Raw genomic sequence first — 27362 nt, 5'->3', positions numbered from 1 at the left:
GGGGGGGGCACACTCATCTTGACCTGTGTCACAGCAGGAACAGATGTTGAAGGCTCTTGGATGCCAGGAACAACAGCTTGGGCTTAGCCCTCTCTAGAATGTTTTTGTGTTTTTTTCCCTTTACCAATGTCATACTTTGAATTTTTTTTATTTTTATTTCACACCGTCAAATTCTATCTGTTAACCTGTCTCACTGCTGCAACATTCTCTGCCCGGATATTACAGAAAGGTACATGCTCTAAAGCACGACATTAGCCTGCTTTGTGATGCAGTCACTGCCGTCAGAGGAATACACTTCATGCACGGTTGGGTAATGATGAACTGTGGGTGCACAACTGAGCAAAGGTGGTCACTGGTATGCAATGATACATGGGCAATCAGTTGAGGCAACAATCAGACCCAAGAAATAACAAAAAAATAAATGAATAAATTATAAGGTCACAGCTGTCATCCAGACAGGTGTTGCTCCAAAATCATAGCACCCCCCTACCCCTGCCCATTCTCCAGAAATGGCAAAGCGGTTGAAGGAGAGACACGGGACTACAAAACACTGAAGTTCTGGGGGTTCTGGATTTGTTGTCTTTAAAAGTGTCAAAATGTACATTAAACAGACAAAAGTCATGCAGTTGATACAGAATTTTACTAGAATATTTTTTCATCCGCGTATTTTCACACTTACGTGCTGTTGAGAATCTGAAACTTCTCCCCTTTCCTGAAGCTGAGGTCATCCTCTGTCCGAGCTTCATAATCGTACAGAGCCACAAACAGAGTCACGCCTGTCGGAAGCAGACCAGGGGCATGAGTCAGTATTCAAAAAGCTCACAGCGGAGGGCCAAAGAAGACTCACCTTTCACTTTCACTGTGGTGTTACAGGGAGATGAAACCCGAGAAAGGCGTTCGCTTGGCCATGCAGAAACATTTACAGAACACTAACCACAAATATTCAATTTACTGAAAAGATGTCGAACTTTGTACCGCTGATAGCTTGTAAGCTTGCGATGTAAGTGTCACACTCCAGCATGACACCCCTGGCAATGGAGATGCGGCAGTGCCGGGGAACACCGTTGGTTGCCAAATGTGGAGAGAGAGAGCGCACCCACACAAATACAAAATAAAATAAACACCATCTTCACCTTCACCCCCCCCCCCAATTTAGTGCCAAAAGTATTGTCCACGTAGGGAAAAAAAACACACGTAGGAAAATCATGCCAAGTGCGAGAAAAACAGAAACGTAATCGTAAAAAATTAAATTGTACTCGTAAAAAATTACATCGTAAACATGAGTGAGAAAAAACAATTGCAATTTTATTTTCTACATTTGTGAACATAACTTTTTCGTTTACAATTCAGAAAAATGTGTTTGATTTAATATTTTTTGATCACGAGAAACATTTCCACATCTACGCCTACAATTTTTTTTTTACGCATGCTATTTTTTTTTTACGCGTGCGATTTTGTTTTCCTACGCGTGCAATTTTTTTCCCTACGCGGACAATACTTTTGGCACTATATTGACTCCATACACGGGTTCCAGGCAAAACCAATTAACTAAAACAACAAACTAAAATAACAAAGACAAAAGAAAGCAAAACAGAGCGTCAACTTTTCAGTTCCTCGCTGGCCAGATTTTCACCTGACTTGTTCCTCCCGGCCCCCGAACTGTGGAGGGCAGCACACCTTTAAGCACCAAGGCTGATTAGCTAATGCAACCCAGGTGTGTGTGCTCTTTCCACCAGCCGGCGCAGCTGAGACCAAACCGCCTCTCTGGCTGACCAAATGCCACAGTAAGGTTCTAGTGCTATTCATGTAGCCAAGATATCTATGCTCCTTAAACAATGAACTAGAAAATAAATAGTATTAAGCATGCTAAGCAAAATACCTATGAGGTAAAGACAATATGTGAATGAACTTCCTGTGCTCTTCCACTCATTTCCTGGGGATCATGCCTTTTATTAATCAGAAATATTTTGTGATCAGCTTTTTTTGTTTTACTTTAGTTTCCCATCAATGTTGTTGAGCAACTTACACAATACATTCAGCAACAATCCCTCCATTTTCCAACCTGACAGTCCCACTTCCTCTTCAACACAGACATTTCATGACAAAATGAGACATTTCAGAGATAGCAACTACCTTTGGCAAGTTTATTCAACCAAAGTTGGCAGGTTTCAAAGGTAGACAAAGGAAATTTTGTAAAAGATTTCCTAAAAGTTCTAAAAGTTAGTCCTAGCTTCTACTTGGACATGACAAAGCATTTATGAAGGCACTATTCTTTAAATTTAAGATGATCGAGTATAATTGTAACTGAGTGTATTATTATTATTATTATTATTATTACTATTATTATTTAATGTACTTTTTAGAGAATAGCACTGTATGCAATTTTAGACACTGATGGTGAGTGGGAACAAAATAACAAAGATCTCAACTGGTTGTCATGGAAGTGTGGTGCGATCAGCGATTTCCTTTCAGCGCCTCAATAAAGCAGGGAGGATTTCCTGGACCCAGTGCCCCCTCTCTTCCTAAACAAAGCGCCAACCCCCCTTCTCCCCCCACCCACCGGCAGACATGGGCCTCCTGTCCCTCAGTCCAACGTGGACAGGGGGCGGGGATGGGCCAATTTGGGGACGCGGGGTTGGAAGGCCATAAAGGTCGCGACCCTTACCCGTTCCGCCGCGAGACCTCAGGGTCCCGGTGCGGGAGGACGAGTTCACCCCGCCGAAGACGGCCACCCCCTGGCTGACCGGCGCGTGGAAGTTGTTGAAATTGGGGATGGCGGTGACCCCGAAGCTGGGGTAGTGCTGCGGGGTCGGGTCAGCCCCATAGCGGTACCCTGAGTTCTGGGCGATGCTGGTGTCTCTGTCGTCCGTGAGTTTCGCTACCTCTTTGTCCTTACATTGTACACAGCCCATTATCTATCTCTGCAGGGAGAGAAGGAGAGAGAGGAAAACAAATACATGCTGTGAGACAGAGGGGAGAGAGGGAAAAATGATGCAATCATAACGAGGAAAGGTAACAATTAGGTCAAGACTATGGATTTATGCTGCTCACATATAGCCTATTCATAATAGGATTCATTTTCACTGAATCATCTTCAGGGATCCCTCCCAAATAAATGCATTCATAAACTACTAGGGTTGCGTGATATGGAAAGTCTGATGCCGATATCAATTACTGATATTTGTCTGGTCATACTGGCTGATGCTGATGCCAATGCCTCCCCTGCTTTACATTACAGAACAAATGCAAAATGCAGCCAAGTATCCACATTCATGGAAGAAGTAGATGAGGAAAGACATAAAAAAAATGTAACAAATTTTAGTTATTTAACAAAATATCTCTTCTTTACTTTATTATTAAGCAGAGACCTGGAGACCAACATTCTCTCTATAGCTTCACTTGCGAGTGTGGCTTGTCTAAAGAGGTTTAGATGACTATGGCTACATTTTGGGCTTTTTGCTTCACCCACACCATAGGTGCATCAAGTACATGGCTGCTCTGGCAAGTGTATGTTTATTTATCATATCGGCCATAATCTTAGCATTACGCTCAAACCCATAAATTTGTTTTAAGCTATTATTGGCAGATAAAGAGACAACCCCGATATTAGCCTACTACACCTTCAAATAAAATACTATCTAATGGCACTGGTTGCTTTGCAGGGGGCAGAGAGGTATACACCATACAACAAAAAAAACAAGTAAGCTACTCATACATGCATTTCAATACACAGTTACTACAGAGGATTACCCTGAAAAATAAGATCATACTGCCCATTTACTTTGGTGTCAAAAAAGTTTTTTAATATGTATATTCACAAAAAGGCAATTGTGTACACAGGAACTGGCCATTTTCTTTCAGAATTGATGCACTGGTACTATTAGCATAGGTCACGGAAATGAGTGTTGTTAACAGAAAAGATGATGAATATCGGAGACCGAATTCCACATGACAAACAGCTGACTTGTACCTAACCCTAATTTCCGTTTTGCAAAACTTCCTAACCAAGGGCTGAGTATCTGCTGAAGTAAATGGACTGAAAGCAGCACCGACAGACAGAATGAAGGACTATTTTGACTCTGATTCTGAAGGGGGAGTTGAGGGCAGATCTAGGGGATGGCAGACTTCTGGCACTCGGAAACAGGCCCTTTTCTTCCGCGCACTTCTTGGCACTGGAAGGAGCTTGTCAAACGTTTCTCAAGAAGATTAGGGAACAGTTATCCGAGGCCCATGCAGAGGGGAAGGAATTTCACCCCCGATGACCACCCCCCACCCACTCAATTCATCATCAACTATAGAAAAAAAAAAAATCATGAAAATAGGAAAGCCCCTTTCTCTGATTATCAACAGCCTGACGCAAGATGACCTTGTACACTTTAGACAATGGCCGCCCGCACCTTCAGGATAAGCCCCGAATCTCTTAAATGATCTTGTGACTGACCACCTCCCCAAGCTTCCTGCCTGACACACTCAGTAAAAACATGCAATGATTAAAAGTATGCATAGAAAATTAGGCACCCTTAAACTACAAAACTTTCCACTTTAATTGGTCTGGTTGCATCAAGTCAATTAAAGTGAACTGAATAATATGAGAAAGAAAACTGCAATGGATCTTCTCTGTCTTATTCGACAGAGGGGGGGACTTGAGGGGAACTAGTAGAACTTCAGTTATTCCCACACAACAAAAGTCAAAAGTTTTTAACAAAAGTTGGTATCACCAAACCCCACCTCTGTTTTACTCCTGCCTGCTCTAATACATTACAGATTACTTGATATAAGAAAATTACTAGCTGTATATTTACAAAGTCTCTGACATGAGGGCATCATTATGGGGAGTGTAGGTACAGTATTTCTGATGATACATTTATTTTTTAATAAAAAATTGACGTTAAATGCCTGCACCATTAGTTGTTTGTTTTTCATACAGTAAAGCACTGTTTATTTAATACCCCTACCTACCACCAATAGACGTCACACCTATAAACAAGTACTATTAACAAGTAACTTGTAGAGGCCAATTACTTGTATCTTTTGGGTGAGTCTGACTAGCCTCTTTTCCTGGGGTTACTATAGAATCTCTGCATGTTAAATCCTACCTGGAAAACAAACCACTTACCATTTTTGGCCAATAGGGTGGCATGCTCTGTAAAGCAGTTGCTCTTGAGACGTGCCCCACAGACTGAAATTCTTATTGTAGCTTTGCTGACTGCGGTCAGCATAACTGACTGTAGCACTGCTACAGTAGGGCACAGCTGGCAGGATTTTCCCCAGCTTATCACTCAAGTGGTCAACCGATTGCCTTCGGAGTGAGGCATGGTCTTCTTGGCTACCGGTGCTTTGGAGGAGGCACATACTGTTCTGTGCCCTGCCAATCTGACAGGATTAGCTATTATTGTTTACGGGGGCATTTTAAAATGGATGGAATATTCTGCCGCATCACAATTCTGCGACAAGAACAAACTGTGAAGACAAAACATTGTGTCCCGTCTTTCTCGCATCACCCTGATGAAGGCTTACAGCTAGAACATGGTGGTTTCTTAAGATGCTTTAACAATAGAGACATTCTTCACTTTCATTTCTCTCCAAAAATTGGCTGAAATAATTTCTTCCTCAAAAAATATTTTGCCTACAAAAAAAGGAAGAGATCTGTGGTGTCCTTTCCCCAGAAGAATATAAGAACTGGATACCTGTTCATGGAGTCCTTTAAATCCACAGAATAATATAACAGATGGATACCTGCCTATGGTTTCCATTAAATCCACCGAACAATATGACAAATGGATGACCCCCCACACTTGGAGCAAAAAACGTTTCGGGTGGCTGATTTGCGGACATTCGTCTCTTCCCTTGATCATTTAGCTGGAGAAAGCGAGCAGGTGAGGGACAGGGGGACGGAAAGACGCGCGTCATGGAAACAGTGAGAGCCGTGGAGACGACGCTCGTTTCCCAGGGAGCCGTGCTGGATTTGCGGACGGTCGCCCCCTTCTGGAAAGCTTTCCCCGTGGCCACCATAAAAGTAAGATGACAATTCATGAAGATCAGTGAAAATGCACAGAGATGAGAATTCTGAACAGAGTGACGCCCCACAATGCGATGGCCACATGCTCTGCCACCAGATATCATGAAAGACCACCATTTACAAGAAATTCCCATCAAAACCAAAACAAAACACAAAAATACACCAGTCTACAATCTTCTCACTGTAATTGTTGGTTTAACAGCTCTAGGTCCTCCCCTCATTCTCTTTCAGTCTTTCTACTAAGCACTCATGACAAAAATACACCAGTGAAACGGTATAGCAGTTAGCCAGACACCCTGCACAGAAACAACCACTCACTTTGCTGTTCTTGCACATCATAATTACAGGATTCAGGAAGACAAGCTTGTAGCATATTCTTTTCCTTCTTGCAAGTTATACACGGAATAAATTAAAGTAACAAGTAGTAACAAGCACACTACACTGCACCTCTACAATGACAGGGTTTCCGCCAGTGTATTGCAAGCCCGGCGGCCTGCCGGGCCTAAGTTGACACCCCGCCGGGCCTAAGCATCGGGGAATCTTTTATTATTTTTTTAAATGTATTTTTAAGATGTTTTTTAACTACAGTTACAGTGGGACAGCTCGGTTCAAAAGCTCACTAGCGACATCTGTTGGTTAAAACGTGAACGCACTGTAGGAAAGCAGGTCTGAGATCAGTGTTCTTTACCCTCATTGTGCATAGAGTGACGTTCAACACTTGACGCTTCCAACTAACACAAGCTAACGTTACCTAGCAAGCCACCATTTCTTATTTAGTAGGCTAACTAACCTTGTTACAAACTACATTATCACTTCATCTCGTCAGTAAGTACATTCTTTTTATATTAACTTAAGCAGTGTGTAGGTAACGTTAAAATAGTAGCATGAATGTAACGTTCGATATATTGTAACATTACATGACTTATTCATTGGCATCGAAATAACAACTTCACTTGTTTATTAAGAACGTTAGCTTGATGACACTGATGTGCACGACAACGTTGTTATAAAATTTTTCCCAACCGTGAAAACGGCCTGACTTGTTTACATTTTGGACAGATGTGTCTACATAGTAAATCCATCGTTGTTTCCATTACAGCACTTTCGACACAAGTAATATCGTAAAAATCCTAAAATTTCTTCTTATGGTGAAGATTGCCTGACCGGCAACCGTAAAAATGTGTTAACACAGCGGCAAAATTAGGCTATATCTAGAAATACCATCTTTAGGGAAAAAACGCTACGGTTAAGGGTCAGGCACTCTTCACGATAAGAAGAAATTTCTGTATTTTTTCGATATTGCTTGTGTCTAAAGTGCTGCGACGGAAACAACGATTGATTTACTGAGGAGCCACATCTGTCCAAAATGTAAACAAGTCAGCCAATTTTCACAGTTCGGCAAAATCTTCTGACAACGTGGTCATGTAGCTAACTTAGCTAGCTAGCCAGCTAACAGTCAGTAACACAGATACTTATTTTGTGCCATTTAGGGATAATGTCAAGGAGGAAAGGTAGCCTACTGTAAAAGCCAAAAAACCTTAGACAGTTTTTTAAATGTGCCCAGCATTCCAATGCTTGTTGTAAGATTCAATAGCCAATCAGGACTTGTAGAGTGCAAAAACCTTGATATTATTTATTTTAATTTAATTTCTTTTGTTGTTGTTGAAATGTGCCCAGCATTCCCAGGCTGTAAGAATGAGTAGCTAATCAGGACTTTTTTAAAGTTTTTTGTATAGTGCAAAACCTTTGATATTATTTATTTAAATTAAATTAAATTAAATTTCTTTTGTTGTTCCTGAAACCACAGCATTCCAAGACTGTACATTGTTGGTAGATTCTTTGAAAGACTCTGCTATGCTGTAAATAGTTGTTGATTTTTTAAAATGTGTGTTGAATAAATGACTAATTTATAACAACATTCACATTACGTAGTCATATTTTCAAATCTCCAGTCAGCTTTTAGCACTGACTTAATGTAGGGCCCTATAGAATCTGTGTTATTAGCTTTTTAAAATTCTCAATTCCGCGATTCTGTTACCATAGAAACTATAGGGCCCTACCTCAATGCTGCCATCAGTCTGTCGCTGGCCCGCGCCGGGCCCCCATCAAAAACGACACTTGGCTGCCGGCCCGCGCCCGGCCGCTGGGCCCTGTCAAAAGATAGGCTACTTGCCACTGGGCCTAACAACTTTTCTGGGGGAAACCCTGAATGAGTGTACTCGATAGGACTGGGCAATATACTGCAACAATGTGGTGTATTGCCTTTCTTTTAATCTTTTTCTCTTTAATTGAATTGGATGCAGTCACTAATCGGATGCAGTCAATAAACAACCATGCTTCAGAGGCTGCGTGAAACACTTCCGGAAAAAACGTAACCAATCAGCGTTAAAACCTTGCAGCTTCAATGTGATTGAGAAAAACACATCACATGACCTGTACGACCTTCGTGCTGATTGGCAGTCTTAACAGTGGATTCTTTTTTTTCCCCTCTACATAAGAATTTCACGCAGCCTCTTTAGTTTGGTTGTTTACTACCGCTTCAGGTATATATATATATATATATATATATATATATATATATATATATATATATATTTTTTTTTTTTTTTTTTTTTTAATGATGAAAAAAACGGTAATACACGTGGTGGCAATTCAATAATTATCATTGCGGTATATCGCCCAGCCCTAGTAGGAGTCAATGAAAGGACTCGACGCAGCCTTCAACCAAATCACAAGAAAAAGCCCGATTGTCTGCTATTTGTGAACAAAGAAAGACGAGCAGCTGGAACCAGTAATTAGTGTTCTTACTGTTCTTCTGCAAACCAACAGCAGGGGACAATTCCACCCTCAAAAGACAACAAAACAAGACAACGAAAATCTACAAAGCAGAACTAAAATCCCCGAAAGCATGCAGTTTTCATGATAATTTTCGAGGCACCATTTCAAAAACAGTCATTGCTGTGCTTTGTTCTGCTTTCTACCACAAAATAAGCAAAAAAAGAACAAAAAAACAGAAAAAAAGACAGGGCAGACACTTGCATGGGTGACCTACTTATGACAGCTGTTAATCATTCATGGTGCAGACGAAACCTATTGAAGATACACTACAAATTAAAAATAAATGTGTACTTAACACGACATTCACTGCTGCAGCCCTCGTTATCGAGAGAGGTATTTCCCATTTAAATTTGTCAGGTCAAAGCTGAGGACTGCAACTCTCAGGACCAGATTTGGGAACGAGGACAAGATGGGAGGAGGGTTCGTCAAAGGACATGCAGCGTGCTGCCTTACTCATTCTCTTGGCAGACAATCTTGCATGCGATTTTGCATACTGTCAAATTCACAGCTGGACATGTTCTGATGCAACTGAGGTCAAATTGGATTAGTAAGAGTAATACCTCAGTCAACGGGCCAAAAACAGCACCATGCCCTGGATTTGAACCTGGAGGTTTCTATGTTCTTCTCATCATCTTCCCCCAAGTAATGATATACCGCCAGAATTTCGACCCATGTCCTCATTTTTATGACAGAATCGCCAAAAAACAAAGTCAAGTTGTACGGGTAACCCCTGACAGATGTGCGCTGCTTTCATCTCATTTCCTTTAGCACAGGCCACAGGTGACCAGACAGGAATGTCCAGGTGTCACCTTGCAGAGAACATCCCATAGACGACTCCTACAGGAACCCCCTGTCCTGTGCGTGTTCGCACATGCGCGAGGCCGTCTGGGTGTCTCCTATCTTGAGGCAACGTGAGGACAATGCGAGTGAGAGGGGCGGAGGCAGTGTGATCCTCTGTAAAATGAGTCAGAGGAGAACGGGATTCAGAGGGTGAGGAGATCTTTTGGCAGTGTCCATTTCCGCGATGCGCTTTCTGAAACTTTTAAGTGAGTTAATGGTAACAGAGAGTTAAGAAGCACCGCTAACTTACACAATATATTACGTACGCCCAACTGAGACCTGCACCCTGCGCCTCTCCACTACGGTGCCTGACTTTGTTACCTGGGTGGTTGAGTTGGAGCTGTAAGGTGGTGCTGGGTTAGCCTGCTAGGTTAGCCCTGGGGAGCAGTTCCTTGAAAGCGACAGTCAGCTCTTCCCACATTCATTGTGCCTCTCACTCAGCAGCTCACAAGTGTTGGAGCTCTAATTTTGCTGGAGCGGAGTAAACATTTGAGGGAGTGACTCACTGGCGAGGAGACAGGGAAAGAAGGCTGCATGTGTAGCTGCATGACGACAGTGTGTTTATGCTGTCTCATCCTCACAACACACATCAAACAGTCAAAAAGGCATGACACATAACACCAGTTCATTCAGGTCCACGAGAAAGCCAGCAAGAAGGACAAAGTCTAAACCTGAGAGGAGAATAACTGGTGAGAAAAAACCTGCTAGTCATTGTGACATCTGAATGTTCTAGAAAGTGCTCCAAATTTCTGTTCTGCAGGTGAAAAGCAAGCCTCACTCAAATTGACACGTAGTTCTGAGGCCGTATGCATAAAGCTTCACAAAGAGAAAACCTACCCTTACGTGAAAAAAAAAGAACTGTGGAAACTGCTTTTACTCACAGTAGACTGAGAGCTATACTGAAATATTCTTTAGCACTTAAAGAACTCTTGTCAAGAACTGAAGAGACATGCTATCTTTTTTTAAAGAAGCCAGAATAGTACCTTTTATGAAAGATGGTCTATTCTTCTTAGACAGTGCAGTTACTTAAATAAAACTACTGCTCCTACTCCTACTACTATTCCTACTACTACTACTAATGAGTCACACTTAAGAATTGCTGATTTATTGCTGAAAGTTACTTTGAGCAGGTTTATAACATGCTCTAATGTACTATAACTATGTATTATTATGTATATCTGAATGTAGCTATAAATATTCTAGTCTTAAAAGCTCTTTAACATGATTATCAAAATTACGTTAAACATACAGCCCCTGGTCTCTCATTCTGAACAGAAATCCAACTGCAAACAGACACATCAGAGAAACAGGCCTACATGTGTTTGATAAATGCAAACAGATGCGGTCAGTATAATGTGCCAGAACAGATTACCACAGCAGTTGCATTTAATGTAATTTGAGGACGGTGATAATACAGCCAGCATTTATGACGTCTTTTTTGGTCTTAAAATTACACAAAAGGTTTAGTGGGCAGATGCATTAAAAAAAGGAGAGATATCTATAACTTTTAAGAGATGGCCAAATCAAAACCATGAACACACGACACACATTTGTTTATGGCTTTGTTCAATGTTCAATTTTCAATTTGGTAAATTTTCAGTTGAATTCATAAAGGGTGATTGACTTGGCCAGTCAAGAGCATTCAATTTTTTGGCCACAAAAAAAACTCCTGGGTTTCTTTAGCAGCATGTTTGGAGTCATTATCCTCCTGCAAGGTGAAGTGCTGTCCAATGAGTTCTGAGGCAGTTGGTTGGATTTGAGGACATAAGATGCTAAGATGTTTCTGTACACTTAAAGGGGTAAAAAATACACAAAATCACGTTTTAGTTCTAAAGCAGAGTATCGGTCCCAATGTGATACATCATGTTAGTCCTACTGTTAAAAAAACCAAAATCTAATTAAGCCCTGCCATCGCATTTTGTGGAAAAAGAGCCATGCACTGACACCCAAAGGTGACAATCCTTGTTTTGCCTGGAGCACAGCCGACATCAGTGATGCAGAAGTACGGAAGAACCTGCTTGTGCGTAAGCAAGTCAACGCCCCATCTCCGCCCCTATTCTTGATTGATGGATAAGTACTATGCATTCAAAACAATCTGATACAACTGCTCAAATTATCCTGCTCTTTACAAACCAACTTCGGCCGAGTTGTGACAGCCTGTACAGTGATTTTTTTCTATTTTGATCAACTTAGTATGGGAGTATTATAGTCTCAAAAATAAATGAATAAATGTAACTGATCCACAAATGAATGCAGCTGATCAACAAATAAATTAAATTGATCCACAAATAAATGCAGCAGATTCACAAATAATTGCATCTGATCCACAAATAAATGCAGCAGATTCATAAATAATTGCAGCTGATCCACAAATAAATCCAACTGATCCGTGAATAAATGTAGCCGATCCACAAATAAATGTAGCTGGTTCACATTTGTGCATTGCCTGGCGTTTGTATTTATTTGTGAATTTTGAGACAATCCGAGCAGCACGATTTGAAAAAGGTACTTCTTATGCATTGTCTATGATGATGCATTTTTTTACTGCTTCAGCTGCAATTAAAAAAAAAAAATGTTACTTCCAAGATATGCATATACTTCTATTACCATTTAGTTAATTGATGGTTTTAATCAATTACTTTAAAAGGAGCTAGTATCCATTTTTCATTATTATTTGGCGGGATTTGTCTTCACTTTCTAACCCTCTCAGTGATTCTTTTCTCTCCTCCCAACTGCATTCAATCTCTCCTCCAATCTCCCTCTTTCCTTCTGGCTGTGGGTAATATAGTCCTTATTAACTGTGTTTATCTCTAATGCTCTCCTCCTTTTGTCTGGAAGCAAAAATCTATTGTCTCGCCCATTTCTTTTTTCTCTTTCTCTCTCCTGTGTCTTCTTTCTAGTAGGAGGCAACGTTTCCTTTCCCTCTACCTTTTCTTTGAAGTTGTATTGCTACTGTTTGATGTAAGATTTCATTATCTTTCATTATTGGCTTGTGTACATGTCCATCATCCTCAACAATTATTATTTATGATGTGAGGTGATTTGCCCTGCCCACTAAGTGTTACCTGTAATTGCCATTCCATCATAACGCCAGTGTCTCACTCCTCAGAGGGAATAAAGCCTTGAGTTCTGTACTCAAATGAATAGGAAGACTACAAGTTCACAGTGGTGCCTCCATATTTGAAAAGAACAAAGTTTTATCGAGGGCCTACTGGGTTTCTGGTTGTCACACTGAATTACGAGGGGTGGGGGAAAAGAGATAATTTACAAAAAAATGATGATTTTATCTACAATACTCCAGAGCCAAATCATTTAGTCAACGGAAAATCACAGATGTTCGCTTAAATGAACAGTCTATCTAATCCAATTAAATGTGCCATAGCTGTGTAATGCCCAACAGGCTGATCCAAACTGTCTTGTTCCGGATTAATTTGACTTGTTATGCATGGATTTGGCATAGCACCATGGTAACAAGAAAACATTTAGCATACATACACTGACCGTTCAAAAGTTTGGAATCACAGAGAAATTTTTGAAAGAAACATATACTTTTATTCACCAAGGTAGCATTAATTTGATTCAAAAATACAGCCAAGAAATTGATAATGTTACAAATTACTATAACTGTTTGAAATAACTGTTTTTCTTTTTTTATTCAGTCTTTGATTGCAAAGTCCCATTTTCTGCAGCCATTACTCCAGTGTATTGACACCTGTGTTACCTTATACTTAAACACTCATGCAAATGTGCTAATTTGGTACCAGAGACTCAAATTATATTAAGCGCAGCTGAAAACATTTGTGCTGTTTAATTAAGCTAAAGATACCTTTCTTTTTCGATTGCTACAGTATCTAGTACACTGCTATACTTCAATTTTGGGTAAAAAAAAAAAAAGAAACAGCTATTGGGTAAACAAAAAGAAACAGCTTTCTCTAGAAACTCATCAGTCAGTTGTTCTTTTGAGAGACGACGGCTATTCCATATGTGAGACGGTGAAGAGAGGAGACGACATTTTATGAGCTTCTTCAAAACCAAGTTGGACTTGTAAGCATGTCACTAAAATGGACAGAAAGACTGTGAGCAACAGATGGACTGCCCCCTGAATTTTCTGGTAAGAATGTGTGGTGAAGCAGTGGTTAGGGATTACAGGTTTGAATCCTGGCTGGAGGTACTGTAGAGCATGGTAATTAACCTCAACTGAACCTTGTAGGTTTGCAGCTAGATGAATAACTGGTATGAGTAAACAATATGCATAATACAGAGATCCAGAATAAGGGTCGATCAAGCATACAGGTACTGTAGATAATATCTCCAACAATCAAGAATGAACATAGAGAGGCTGTCACTATGGAGGATATAACAAGGCTGCAGAGCTCCATGAGCAGGTGGAATAGCAATTCAAAATGGGACGATAGGAGGAAATTCCTGCCAAAGATTAAAAACAGGAACATGCACCCTCTCTAAAGGCTAATAGGAATTACATGTAGGACTGACTATTGATAGGCAGACAGTCGTCTCAGAAAATCGCCCATTTTTTCACACAAGGTTGTCAAAAAATGATGTTGGTCAGAAACGTTTTCTCCAATCACACACATGATTTTAGTCAGCCGCTGGCAACCAATCACGTGACTAATTATGACAATTGTAATTTATCTGAGCTTTTTTAAAAAGACTTTCAAGATTTATTCTGAAATTGTTAAACCACATACTGTAAAGACATGAGTAAGAGTGAATTTCAACAGCACCTGAATTTCCCAAAATAAGTTTTTATTTATGAGGAGAAAGAACTCATATTCTCCCTGCACATTCACAACATACTCAGGAAAGGACACATCCATTTAATTTGTTCTAGCAGGGCTGGTTGAATAAATGGTGGCCAACAGGGACTCAAAAAACTGCCAGTCCTGGCTCCATAGGGGGTGTCAAATCCATGTGCAAAACCCTTCCATAATAAATCACAACTGCAGTAGCTTATAATAACAATGATAATTTTACCATTTGCAATACAAGCCACAAAAATCAAAAATATTACCCATTCAACTGTTAACACATGACCAAAGCAAAAAAAACAAAAACATTCTGCATCTTTTGTGAGTACATAATACATGCCCTGTATGGTATTTTGGGAAGAAGCACTGCTTTAATTGCAGGTTTGCAGAGGGGCCAAGTGAGTCTTTGGGGAAAAGCCGAAATCCAGAACAAAATAACTAGGCCGCCTTATTTGAGTAAAACAAACTATGTTTTTCAGTAAACTCAGCAGCAACTGAACTTGTTGAATACATATACAAGAGAATACTTAGGAAATGGTATTTTCTTTATAAATTTTACAGCTTGTGATCTCTGAGGTTAGAAGGCATTTTGTCAGTGCAACAGCTTGTTTTTGTAAATAACTAGTTCCCTGCAACGCTGATGTTACACTTGAATCTTCCATTTCTGTCAGTCACTCTCTGTATGTTCTCCACACATAAATAAATAACAAATAAAAAAAAACATTTCCAAACTTTCCAGCCCATGTTCCACCATCACACACTTCGCCAAGGTTCCCAGGAGATTTTGGTCTAGCCATGGACCACCAACTAGGTTCTGGTTCATCCACAATCATTAGTTCAGAAAAAGGACAGGAGCTGCGGGGTACGCAATACATCAGCACTAACAGTCTTAGGTAGCTATAACGTGTAAGACTTTTGACCCCAATCTTAATTTACTACTGTTATGTAGAACATTACAGAAGCTGCAGTTTGCTGTAACAATAACCCCCACACCTCCACAACGCATTATATTTACATAATAACACACAAGAATATAAAAGTGATAGGGATCTTAACTAACCAGAAATACCGAATACAGATTTCCCTCTGTTGAAGAGAAAGAGCTGATACACCAGAGACTGCAGGAGTAGTTTTGTGTAACCCCCGGCTGTCTCCAGCAGCCTGCCTGCCATTGACTCCTTCCTGTGATTCGCTCCAATAACTGCTTGTGTTTTTGCTGCTGAGGTTTTCTAGCCAATATTTCCTCCTCGTGCGCTAATGTCAGTGAGGGGGCATGCATCAGCTGGGTTGAGCTTCAGGGCCCACTGTATCCCACTGAAAGGGTGTGTGGACACCTCCCCTGTCAGCCTGCAGCAGTGGCTTTCATGGAAGCAAACTTCCCACACAAGACTCCGTGCATAAGCAAACCTATTTGTGCCCTCTAAGTGTGGAAGGAAAACAGGGCAGAGGGGATGAGCCTATTGGATATTTATTTACCACTTCTAACTGCCTACCATGCGTATTCTATATCTAGAGCTTAATCAAATTGGTCAGTCTACTTTCAAGTACAATGACTCAGGGTCTTGGACCAGGATATGCACGTGGTCATATTTCATTCTAAAAATAAATAACCGCATTCATATCCTGTCATTTACAAAAAAAGATACTGGTGTTGGATCCATTGGGCATTCTGAGAAAAGGGTGTGTTGACCTTCTGGCAACCATGAATTAGCCCCGTCAGAGGTTCCCAGCCCTAGTTCCGGAGAGAGCCACAGGGCCCGATGGTTTTTTTCATACCTTGAAATTGGCAACCAGCTGAAACACTGGCTCTGCAGAATCAGAACTGGGGATCCCTGGTCTCTGTTATAGACCACTTTGTTGACCAGTGAATTGACCCTGAAAAGTCGGTTACACTAATGTTAATTCAACTGAGACGACTGCTTAAAGCTTTAGCAAAGTGCAAGCAGCACAATAGGAGTAGGAAGTTCATGGTTGAGTAGTTGGTACGTCGAGCTTAAAAGGAAGAACTGGAATATAAATAATGAAGATTCTGTTGAAAATTAAAAGTAGCACAGCAAACTAATTGTTATCAGACAAAAATACACTAATTCTGTGTTTGTTTACTTTGTTGTCCTGTGCAGCAGATGACATCACAAAGGCAAGGACCCATCAATAACAGCGACGTCAACAAAAACATTCAATGAACAAAGCTGCAAAATGGGAAGACTCAAGCACTGTCAGTGGTTTGTGATACATCACTGCTAAGGTTCCACTGGAATAGCACAGTATCAAAGCAACATAATGCGTGACACTAAACACAGCCAACAGATTTGTGAGATTAAATATGAATGACTTTCTTCAGAGGAACACCACACGAACACACAGTTTGTTTACCTCAAAGCATCGACACGACATCCACAAAATCTTAGCTAGGGGAAACATTTCATGAATAAATCACAGGACCTCTTCTCACAACGAAATGACAATCACTGTGCCCTGAGAGCATGCAGTTACTGAGGATGTCCTGGTTTTCCAATTTATGGAAAAATGTCTAATTCCATTGTAGTTGGAAAATGTTTTAACTGCATAGTTCAAGTAATGATTTTATGTAAAATGTAGTAACTTCAATTCCTTCCCTGAGTAGGGATCTGTTGCAAATCCTAATGTAAAAACTGCACATAATGGAATCTGCCTATAAAGTAATAAAAATGTTGAGCACGACGTAATAGTTTTAAAAAAAAAATGTATATTGTAATAACTTATTACATTACATGCAAAACGTTAGTCAACCTCATGACTGTCCAGGGCAAGGATTGGCCACTTGTGCTCTACATTACGAGCAGAAAGTTATTGTAATGAGCTCAACATTATTACATTATAGGCAGATTATAACAGTTATTATATTATGAGTTGCTACATGATTCCCATGTGTTCACAGAATTTTAAACATAGACTTACCAGTACCTTACAAGGCACATGACTATAACACTAACAAAAACATTTGCATTAGCTCGCAAATTGAATATATTATATATGCCTACCAAGTCTAAACCTTAAATGCACACGCAAGCTGTCACGCAGAAACAATGATATCAGGCTGTCCCACAGACGGTGTGCCAGGACTGTATTCTTGCGACATCAAGACTAAACTTGAGGGGGAAAAAATAAAATAAAATAATAATAATAATAAGTTTGATAATAAGTGATCAAATATGATTTACTGCTCAAAAATAAAACTCAACATCTGGTGGTTATTAAACAACATAGTGACTAACGTTACAGAGAACAAGAAGGAACTGCACCAAGAACAGAGCTAGAATCAGTATTCCGTTTTGCCAATATAGAAGTTGCGTTAGTGTTCTTTATCTCAGATCTGCCATGCTGATCATACGTCAGCTGTGTGGGATGACATTGCTGATATAAATTGAGAAACTGGATATTTTCTATAGGGTATTTTCAAGAGGACATATTGTCTGTGCCAATAGTTGGGCTATTAAAACCCTTTGCAACAGTTCAGGAGGATTAACCAGCTACAATATAATAGTATCAATATAGGGGTAATGTTTACAGTATTTGCATAAATCACTGGACCGGGACTGTGCATTATTTATTAAAATACCTGGCTAGCTAAGTAGTTAATCAGCCATCACACCAGCCAAGCCAGTGATCTTTGGCATGCTGTTTGTCATGTGCAGGTTAACCCCCACCCCTCCACGAATAATACATATTTTCCAGCAGGTAACCCTAGATAAAAGTAAATGTGCAAATTTTGTTAAATCAATAGGGTGCAACACCTTCATAAAGTTATACTACAAAGATACAGACACATAAGCAAGCTACAGTGGCATTATGGATTTTGTCAGGGGATCAGGCAGGAGTTTTGAGATCTGGGCTTATTTTCAGACGCTTATAAAATGCTTACTGTACTTTTGGAGGCACTGTTTGAGAAGGAATTAGGCTTCTCTTCCTGGTTCCCTGTGTCAGCAGAAGACCCCAAATAGCACATTTTGCATCCTTTCAGATTCAAGCTGAGCTAAGCGTTAAACTTTCATTCATCTGTGAGAAAGCATTTCATTTAATTATGCGGTACGTACATCACGGTTGAAGGACCCATCGCATTTTGTTCTCCCGACAGTTCAATCACACTAAGAGGGATATTTTGGGGGGAGATTTCAAATGTACATGGTGTTCAGGTGAAAAAAGTTAGGAAATCTATTGTTAAGTGACACAGTTAATACGCCTCGTGCGATAATATCCGGCAGGTATTTTGCACAGTTCCTGTTTCAACTGAGTCACTATCTTCTGTTAAAAAAGGCACAAATAAGGCTGGCTCTGAGGGGCACAGAAGGGACTTTAGTTAGATAATTTTGGCACTGATATCAGAAATTATTTTTTATACAGAGAGATGTGAAGGTGTGGAACAGTGAGTCAGGTCACGTAATAGAGGCAGAAACTACGAAATGTGTAAGTTCACACTGGATTCTCTCTAGTGAGTAGGCAAATGACTAGCCAAGATGGACTGAACTTGCTATCAAATATTCTAATATTCTGTGCAGTAAAGGAAATGCCAGGAAAGATATCCGGTTGGGCCCTTAGGCACACATTCATAAAAAGATCTCTTAAAGGTGACAATGACCTGCAGTGGGTGTGGCATGTCCGACCAAAAACTGTACCCATGTTTCCACTTCTACATACTTTGAGATTAATTATATAAAAACTGAGCTGGTGTGATTGATAAATGTATGAAAAATTATATTTGCTGTATATCATTTACCTAACTTTGACTGAAAAGTGTAGATCCTTCACATTTGAAATGTCATACTGATTTTTTTTTTTTAAATCTCACATTGAAATTGAGATGTGAGATAAAATGAAATTCTTCTTGTGTGATACATTCACACTTGAAACTTTTCCATAAAAGGTGAAGATAGACCCTTCCGTTCATTACTACTGTGAAGACTCAATAAAAATTTGGTACCAGCCTAACAGGACACTAATGTTAGCTCCTACCCATCAACCCTCTCAACTGTCATATCAAATATTCAAAGTCTATGCAAATTTTCAACGTCCTTATAATGTTGAGTCATTGCACTTACACATACAGTTTTGCAATCTGTCTAACTTGGATTGAAATACTTCCAAAATGTATAGGGTACAAAATATGGCGAGAATCACCTTGCTCCACATTATATAACTATTCTTCTGGCACTTCTTCATTGGATTCTTGTGTTTTTGGCTGCTGGTCTTGAAGTTTTTTGCAACAAGTAACACACATTGCTTGTCCAATAAGAAAACTGCGGGAAAAAAATGCTAAAGACTTTAAATTCCTATAAAACAGAACACCTGAGCTTCATCTTTAAGTTGGACATAGTGCAGATAAATTTAGAAATGGCTGGGCATAAGCAAAGATTTTTTTTCTCTGATCCATTCAGTATACACAAAAAAGTAGCTCAATGTTTGAGATGAATCCTTGCAAAGTACCCCTCAATCCCAGTGAGATTAAGCTATTGTTTTTATTATTTATAATTTTCAATATAAGTAGAGTCTCAAAGTAGAGGTGGGTAGACCAAAAGTGGAGCGAAAATTGACACTTTGTCCAAGATTTTCTGAATTACAATTGTTTTTTTCTCTCTCTCAAAAGTATATCAATGATCATTACTCCAAGGTTATACCATGGGTGTCAAATATTAGAAAGATCTGAGGTCAAGACTGAGAAGGACCCATTTTACCCCAGAATTACCAATATGTGTTCTTTATTTCCTCTCTCGTTTAAGCTTTTGGCATATAACAAAAGCAACTTGGATACAAATCCCTGCGCCTTTAAATGACAATTGGTAGGAAGTTGTAAACCCTGAATATGTATTATCATTGAGCAGTTCTAGGCTGTAGTAGAACTGCAAGGCGACACAATAGTTTAACTGAGGATTCCAGTGCATAGCCAAGCCAAAAAGGTGAACACTTATTTTTCTCATTTTCCATCCAATTAAGTAACCACCTTCAGACACCATGAACATTTTGAGTCCATGGGGGAAGGCTGGAATATTGTATAACACAGTCCTGTCAAAACTAATATAATAAGTTAAAAAGTCACTTAAGGCTGTTCCACTTGAGAATAAACTGAAGGAAAAGTGCCTGTTTACAGGCATGCCATGTACTTGTAAGACTGGCTTAGAACTGCTTTTGATAGATATTGCATTTGCCATAGCCAAGGAGACACTTGTTGAAATGGATAATTATTCTTAAAATCTTAAAAACAAATTTAAAGCTTTAAATTATTTATGTGTTAAATTAAACTTGAGAACAGAGCTATCATTCCCAAAAACAAGCCTCTGGCATATGTAAGTATGGTAGACAAGCTTTGGAACAGTTCTCCTTTTTCAGTTACACTGCCAATATTGGGCAATCATCAAAACCAGTGGAAACTGTGACAGTGGGAAAAAAGACAGTGAGCTCTTGTATGTGTGAGGTCTACTGTATTTCCCCCCTTGTAATACAGGGGGAAAATGATACAACTTTCACAGAATTCATGCAATGCATGATGCTGATCCACCTTTATAATGACCAATGCTGGTCCACCTTCATAATAGCTTCTCTAAGGCAGTATGTAATGTAACAGTGACCTATGCTTAGTGGGAAGACACATGTCGTAGCTGGCCATGGCCATGGCTGGCCAAGATGGCCAAATCAATTGCCACTTTTCTTGGGTTGAGGTTTTATTTAAATCACAAAATTAGCTAAATGCAAAACAACAATAACTGCTAATCTCCCAAAAACCAACAAAATAAATAAATAAATAATAAAATCCAAGGACTAAACAGAAGAAAGTGAGGTCAAAAAAGTAAAATATAACTGTTGATTTTGCACTTGCTTTTGGGATATCTTTATTGCAGTGATCGAATGGTGAACAAACCATGATTTGGCGTTTCAAATAAAATCGATAAATTGTACATAAAATCAACATGTGGGAGTCTGAAATAATGTAGCCTACTACATGCTCGGTTGACACTTGCTACAAACACATGCCTGGCTAATCTCATAATGTTCAAATGAAACTTTGCAATTCATACTATATTTCATTGTACTCTGATGTTTTTCCATGTTTTATTTACAAAGGGATCCTTTCCTCTCAGGAACAAGAAGATAATGGTTACACCATTCAAATGTTTTTTTGTGAAATTTTCTCTGTGGAGCTCATTGCTCAGAAATACTCTACATAAGGAGATGTAGCTAAAAGAACAAATCCTTTAAAAAAACGGAAAAGTATGTTATGCCCTCAGATACTGGTACGGGGGGAGATGCACACTAATCAGTCGCGTTAGCTGCTCCGAAACAGTTGCAAATCAAAAACTGAGAGCTGAAACAGGTACATCAAAGACAATAGATTCAACAAGATCTTTTCAGAGGCCACTTTCATCACGCTCCATACAGAAATAGGCTCCCTCTACTCATTCACTGGTTGTGTTTCTGTAGAGCCAGGTCTACCTTGATGCCGAAGAAATGCTTTCTCATGCACCATGAGGAAAAACGGCAGGCATGTTGGCACTCTTGTCTTTCCATCCTCCTATGGTGCAAACCTCTCACAGATATGGGCTTATGTGAAGAGAACTGGATCTGCTCTCCTCAAGCAGTTTTTTTCCAGATACACTATGTCACAATCTGGATGTAACCTAGTTTTTTTTAGAGCACACCCTGATGATTCATGGTATGAAGAAAACAAAGAAAGCCTGCTTGCTGGTTTCTTCTGATTTGTGCTTGTGTGACATTTTTTAGCAACCACTTTTAGCAGCCATCCAATTAATTCAGTACCTGATCTCCCCAAGTTCCATAACAATATTAATGTGGCATTACACACATTGTTTCTGCATGTATCATCTAAACAGGTAAATTCTCTATTCTCTCTCACTCAGAACATTAAATATGCAAACTTTTTCATATGTATTCATGTTGCTGTAATTATTACTCTGATTATCAGTGATTTATACTCATTTTTTTTCTTGATTTGGCTCTGTACTCCACGGTATTATATTTGTTATCAAACAATTCACATGTGGGTAAAGTACACATTCTCAGCTTTCATTTAAAGGTTTTTTTTCATTTATATTCTTTGGCATCACCATGTAGAAATTACAGAATTTTTATACGTAGCCCCCCATTTTAGGGCATCATAATGTTTAAGACATTAAGTTTTCTCTTCAGCATATGAAGTGCATGTTCAATTGGATTCAGAACAGGTGAATGACTAGGCCAGCCAATTATTTTCCAGTTTATCACCTTAAAAACTCCTATGTTGCTTTAGCAGTATGTCTAAGATCATTGTCTTGCTGTAGGATGAAGCAGCATCCAATAAGTTTGGAGGCATTTGCTTGAACTTGAGTGGACACTGAGAATTAGTTGTGTTGCTGTTGTCAGCAGTAACATCATCAATGAAGACAAATGACCAGCCATACCTGTGGCAGCCATACATGTCCAAACCATAGCATCCCCCATCCAGAACTCTGCAGGCTCTTTTAGGTACTTCTTAGCAAACTGTAACCTGGCCATATTGTTTTTGTGGGAAACTCATGGTTTAAATCTTGCAGTTTAGCCTCTGTAGTTCTGTTTGTGAAGTCTTCTGCGGATAGTAGTCACTGCCTGCCTCCTGAAACACATTTCAGATCTGTCGGACTGGTATTTGGCGGCTTTTCTTCATTACGGTGAGAATTCTTCAGTCATCAGTTGCAGAGGTCGTCCTTGGCCTACCAGGCCCTTTGCGATTACTGAGCTCACTAGTGCTCTCTTTCTTCTTAATGATGTTCCAAACAGTTGATTTTGATAAGCCTAATGTTTGGCCTGTCTCTGTTTTTCATTATTTTTCAGCCTCAAAATGGCTTCCTTGACTTTCACTGGCACAACTCGTCCTCATGTTGACAAACATAGCAGACTCCAAAGACAATCAAAAACCTAGAATCACGACTAGATACTAAATGCCCTCTTATGCCTGCACTAAGGAAGCATCTGAATACATATAACTAATCAATAACACATGTAAAGCCATTTGTTCCAAACATTGTGGTGCCTTGAAATGAAGGGACTATGTATAAAACGTGCTGTATTTTCTATATGGTGAAACCAAACTGTATAGAACTTCACATTAATAAAAGCTGAAACTTGTTGGATTAGAAATCTAAAATTGAGTACAGAGCCAAATCAAGCAAAAAATATGTATGCTCCAAACATTCTGGAGCTCACTGTATATGAATAAAAGTATCAATTAAAGTAGCCTATATGAATACTAAATATACATGAACACTACATACATTGCATATTTAACATTATCTTTCTTATATTGTTTGGTAAAACAATGTGCCATTTCTTCCCCCTACTTTTTGAGTATGACTTGTCAGGTTTGTGTACATTTTAATTCAAGCAGGCACAAAATAAATATATCAATGGTCTTCTAACAGGGGCCACATGAAGAGGACCGTACTCAAAACAGATTATGCTTGCTTGTCAGCAAATGGATACAATGTGTTTAATCATAAACTAAAACAGATACTTCTCTGGATCATCCAATGTTTCACACAGAAACAGAAGCATTGAAAAGCATGTTTCTAACTTGAAAAGCATGTTTCAGTAGAGAACATAACCCATCTCAAAAGATAAAGAAAAAATAAAACCACACCATGAGATAATGTTTCTTACAAATATGTTGTATTAAATGAATATGAATGCAGTCTTTTCTGAAAAATAAACGTTATGAGGTGGGTGTCAACTTATACAATCTTAAAATTTGCAGAACTGAGAGGAAAAACTGGGCCACATTTCAGGAAACTGGTAAACGTTTAAGTTAACAATTTGGATAGGCCTTTCATTAGGCGTAGACCTATATATTTATATTTATAGTTTTCGTAAAGGTCGCCTCACTTAACCCCCATAACTCACATCCAGTTTTACACTTTTTGTGCAGATGAGGCTACAATTTGCGTTCCAATTTGGAACTTGTTAACCTATGTTCTGTACTCTGGAGTCAATTTACAGTTGAAAGTGTGTAATCGTTTTCGTTTTTTCAGTTCTCTCTTGTTTTTTTTTTTTTTTGGGGGGGGGGGGGGGTGAGGTGCGCAGGATTGCCTTTTTACAAACTAATAGCTCCGTTTTTGAACAAAGTACACTGCATTGTATGAATTCGAGACGACAGCAGAGTCAAAACCAAATTCTATTTTCAAACTGCAGCGGACTTGCAGCTTGTTACAATACTAACAATGCTGTCTTGAATTAACCATGTCGGAGACAAAGCAAAACAGAACGCGTGGAAATCAGGAGTTACAATAGAAAAATATACAAGAACGTGACTTTCCTTACATGAATTAATTCGTTGTTGGCAAGGTTACTGGGACTACAGCGACGAATCAATTTAATGGTTTTTGCTTAATGGGCTAGCTGAACTGGAATCCTGGTAGTCGTGGATTGCTGCATTTGCCGACGAAGCACATTGATTCGTCTGCGAATGAATAGGTAGACTACAAATTTCGACTAAACCTTTCTAGATTGAAAGGCGGGTGGGTAATAACAAACTAGTCTAACAGTCAATGCGTTTGTATTGATCTACGATTCATTAAACCACAACCGCAATAAGCCCGTGTTTTAAAATCACAGCAGTGGATCACCCCGCAGCGTCCTCGGGATAGCCGCTGGCTAACTAGCTAGCCACGCTTTTTACTTCATTTCACGGCACATGTTTGTCTACAAATCTGTTATTAGTTGTGGAAAATAGACACTGAAATTTCACTGAAATGCACGCCCTCTCTTATACTGACTTGGAACGAAATCCAAATTAAATTAACAAAATAGCAAGCTAATTCAATAATATAAAAAATATAGTCCTAATAAACCGAGATGCAGCGCTGTACCCATGCATTAGTGAAAAAAACCTTCCTTACCTGAATCGGAGCCTTCTAATACATTATGTATTTTGATGTACAGACGAATGCATCGATAATATTTATGTCTTGTTGAATATTTCAGCGATACAGAGTATCAATATTGTAGGGGTACTCCTCTCTAGCCCCTGCCGCTAAGCGTAACAGATGATGGCGTAGACGCTGCGGACCACTACGAAAGCAACGAGGACCAGAGATGTAATAGACAATATCCGCAGCCAATCAGGGACAATACCGATTTAATGTACTCCAATGGATTGACTGCATTTTTGTCATCGAATGTCGGTGAATGATTTGTAAACATGTTAGGTGGTGTCTTCGATGTAGCCTATAACCAGGTATAGTGATATGTGTTCTGTTTTTTTGTACATGTGTACACACCTATGCTTCTATTACGAGTGTGGTAGCCTCGTAATATTCATTACGATTCATGTGCGATGAAAGCGGGCAGCAGAAGCATCCATTGTCAGACTATGGCTAAATTACGCATTTACGACAGGACTCTGGAGCAATAAGTGCGCTATTTATGCGTCTAATGTGCGCTTGGTATTCAATATCGCCTATTTTTACAATCTGCAAAGCTATGTATTGCGGGAAATTGGAAATCTTTTGTCTACGCTTTAAATCAGGTAACCCGAGGCTGTTTTACAGAATCCATCCACCCACGTATCTGCAGTGTTGATGGCGCCAGGGGTGGCAAAGCAGCCAACCTATTGTTTCTGTAATAATAATCCTTATGAACTGCTATGACTTCTAGACAGTAGGCATACCATGCAAATGTACAATGCTTTGCAGGCAAGTAGTGATTGTTGGGATTTTGGAACAATATGTGGCACAAGTTGGCTATGCGGTGGCACTATAACAGCCAATGAATTTTGAAAGGTAAGTCTTGGAATTTTGTTAGTAATGTAAATAATAATTTATGAAGGACAAGTAAATACAAACGAATACAATGAAAAACCTTATAACATTTATTTAACCAGAGAGGTTGATTATGCACAAATTTCTTTTCACAATGAGAGCCTGGCAAGAGTCAGATTACCCCTTGCAGTCTAAACTCTAAGGGACTGGTGTAGACTATTTGAGCGCCAACAACTGAACTCTTATTATTCCTAGATTTGCATACCTTGATTCAGTTATTTAGAATGTGTCCTCAGAACAAAATGGTGATTTTCTGACTGGTGCAAGTTTCTTTGGTTGTTTTTTATTTAATTGCTGTTATTAAAAATTTGTCTTAAAACCTCCCTTTTGTGTTGTGTGCTCATTATTTTTCATGTATTTCAGTTTACCACCAAGGGATCAATGAAGCGTCTATTTCCAACAACATATCATGCAATCATCCAGTTAATTGCAGAAATAATTTCAGTTGATTATTCAATTCTCAATCAGGAACAAAATAAGCTATGTTTATTTCCATTGACTTTTATCACTTTGGACTTACTGCATTGTATTATGCAATGTGACAAGCAGTTAAAATGTTCACCAAGAAAAGTAGTTTGAGCTTCTCTGTGCCTTAATTAAATGTATTTTTTTTAAGTTTTTTTTTTTTTTTTAACTTGTTCTAGTTTATTATAGTTTTTTGTGAATTCTGCCTGACTTTCAAACCACAGTATGAGGTCATGATTCATGCCATGTTGTGGAACAAGACAACTAATTCTTCAAACCATGAATGACTTACAACAATGTAATTTAGTCAGTGGGTAGCACTGTCGCCTCACAGCGATAGTTCTGGGTTCAAATCCAACCTGGGTCTGTGTGGGTTTCCTCTGGGTACTCCGGGTTTCCTCACACAATCCAAAGACATGCAGGTAGGCTGTAAATTGCCTGTAGGATTGAGTGCATGAGTGAATGGTGTGTGTGCCCTGCGATGGATTGGCAGCCTGTCCGGTGTGCATTCCTGCCTCTCGCCCAAAGTACGCTGAGACAGGCTCCAGCACCCCCATACTATATCATTCTGTTGAAGTGGACTACTCACACATAAAGGATAGAGCATTAGACTTT

The 27362-nt window shown here is 39.4% G+C and overlaps 1 protein-coding gene across 4 annotated transcripts in view; it reads right to left on the bottom strand.

Annotated features, from left to right (window-relative positions):
- Window positions 1–25551, bottom strand: part of LOC118233373 (tyrosine-protein kinase Fyn-like) — a 63513-nt gene extending 37962 nt beyond the window's left edge. For 2 of the 4 annotated variants that reach the window (XM_035429039.1, XM_035429097.1), the window contains exons 1-3: window positions 25362–25551; window positions 2666–2921; window positions 680–776 (exon numbers count right to left, since the gene is read on the bottom strand). In XM_035429039.1, coding sequence (XP_035284930.1) covers window positions 680–776; window positions 2666–2912 — 344 coding nt within the window. In that variant the 5' untranslated portion in view covers window positions 2913–2921; window positions 25362–25551. Of the gene's footprint in view, window positions 1–679; window positions 777–975; window positions 2643–2665; window positions 2922–25361 lie in introns of those variants that run through there. The other 2 variants (XM_035429140.1, XM_035429106.1) reach the window with 2 other exon arrangements.
- Window positions 25552–27362: the final 1811 nt, after the last annotated feature.

The sequence above is a fragment of the Anguilla anguilla genome, chromosome 1, assembly GCF_013347855.1.
Source record: "Anguilla anguilla isolate fAngAng1 chromosome 1, fAngAng1.pri, whole genome shotgun sequence".
Classification (NCBI taxonomy): Eukaryota; Metazoa; Chordata; class Actinopteri; order Anguilliformes; family Anguillidae; genus Anguilla; species Anguilla anguilla.
Note: the sequence above shows the minus strand (reverse complement) of the source record. Positions and strands in the feature narration are given on the sequence as shown.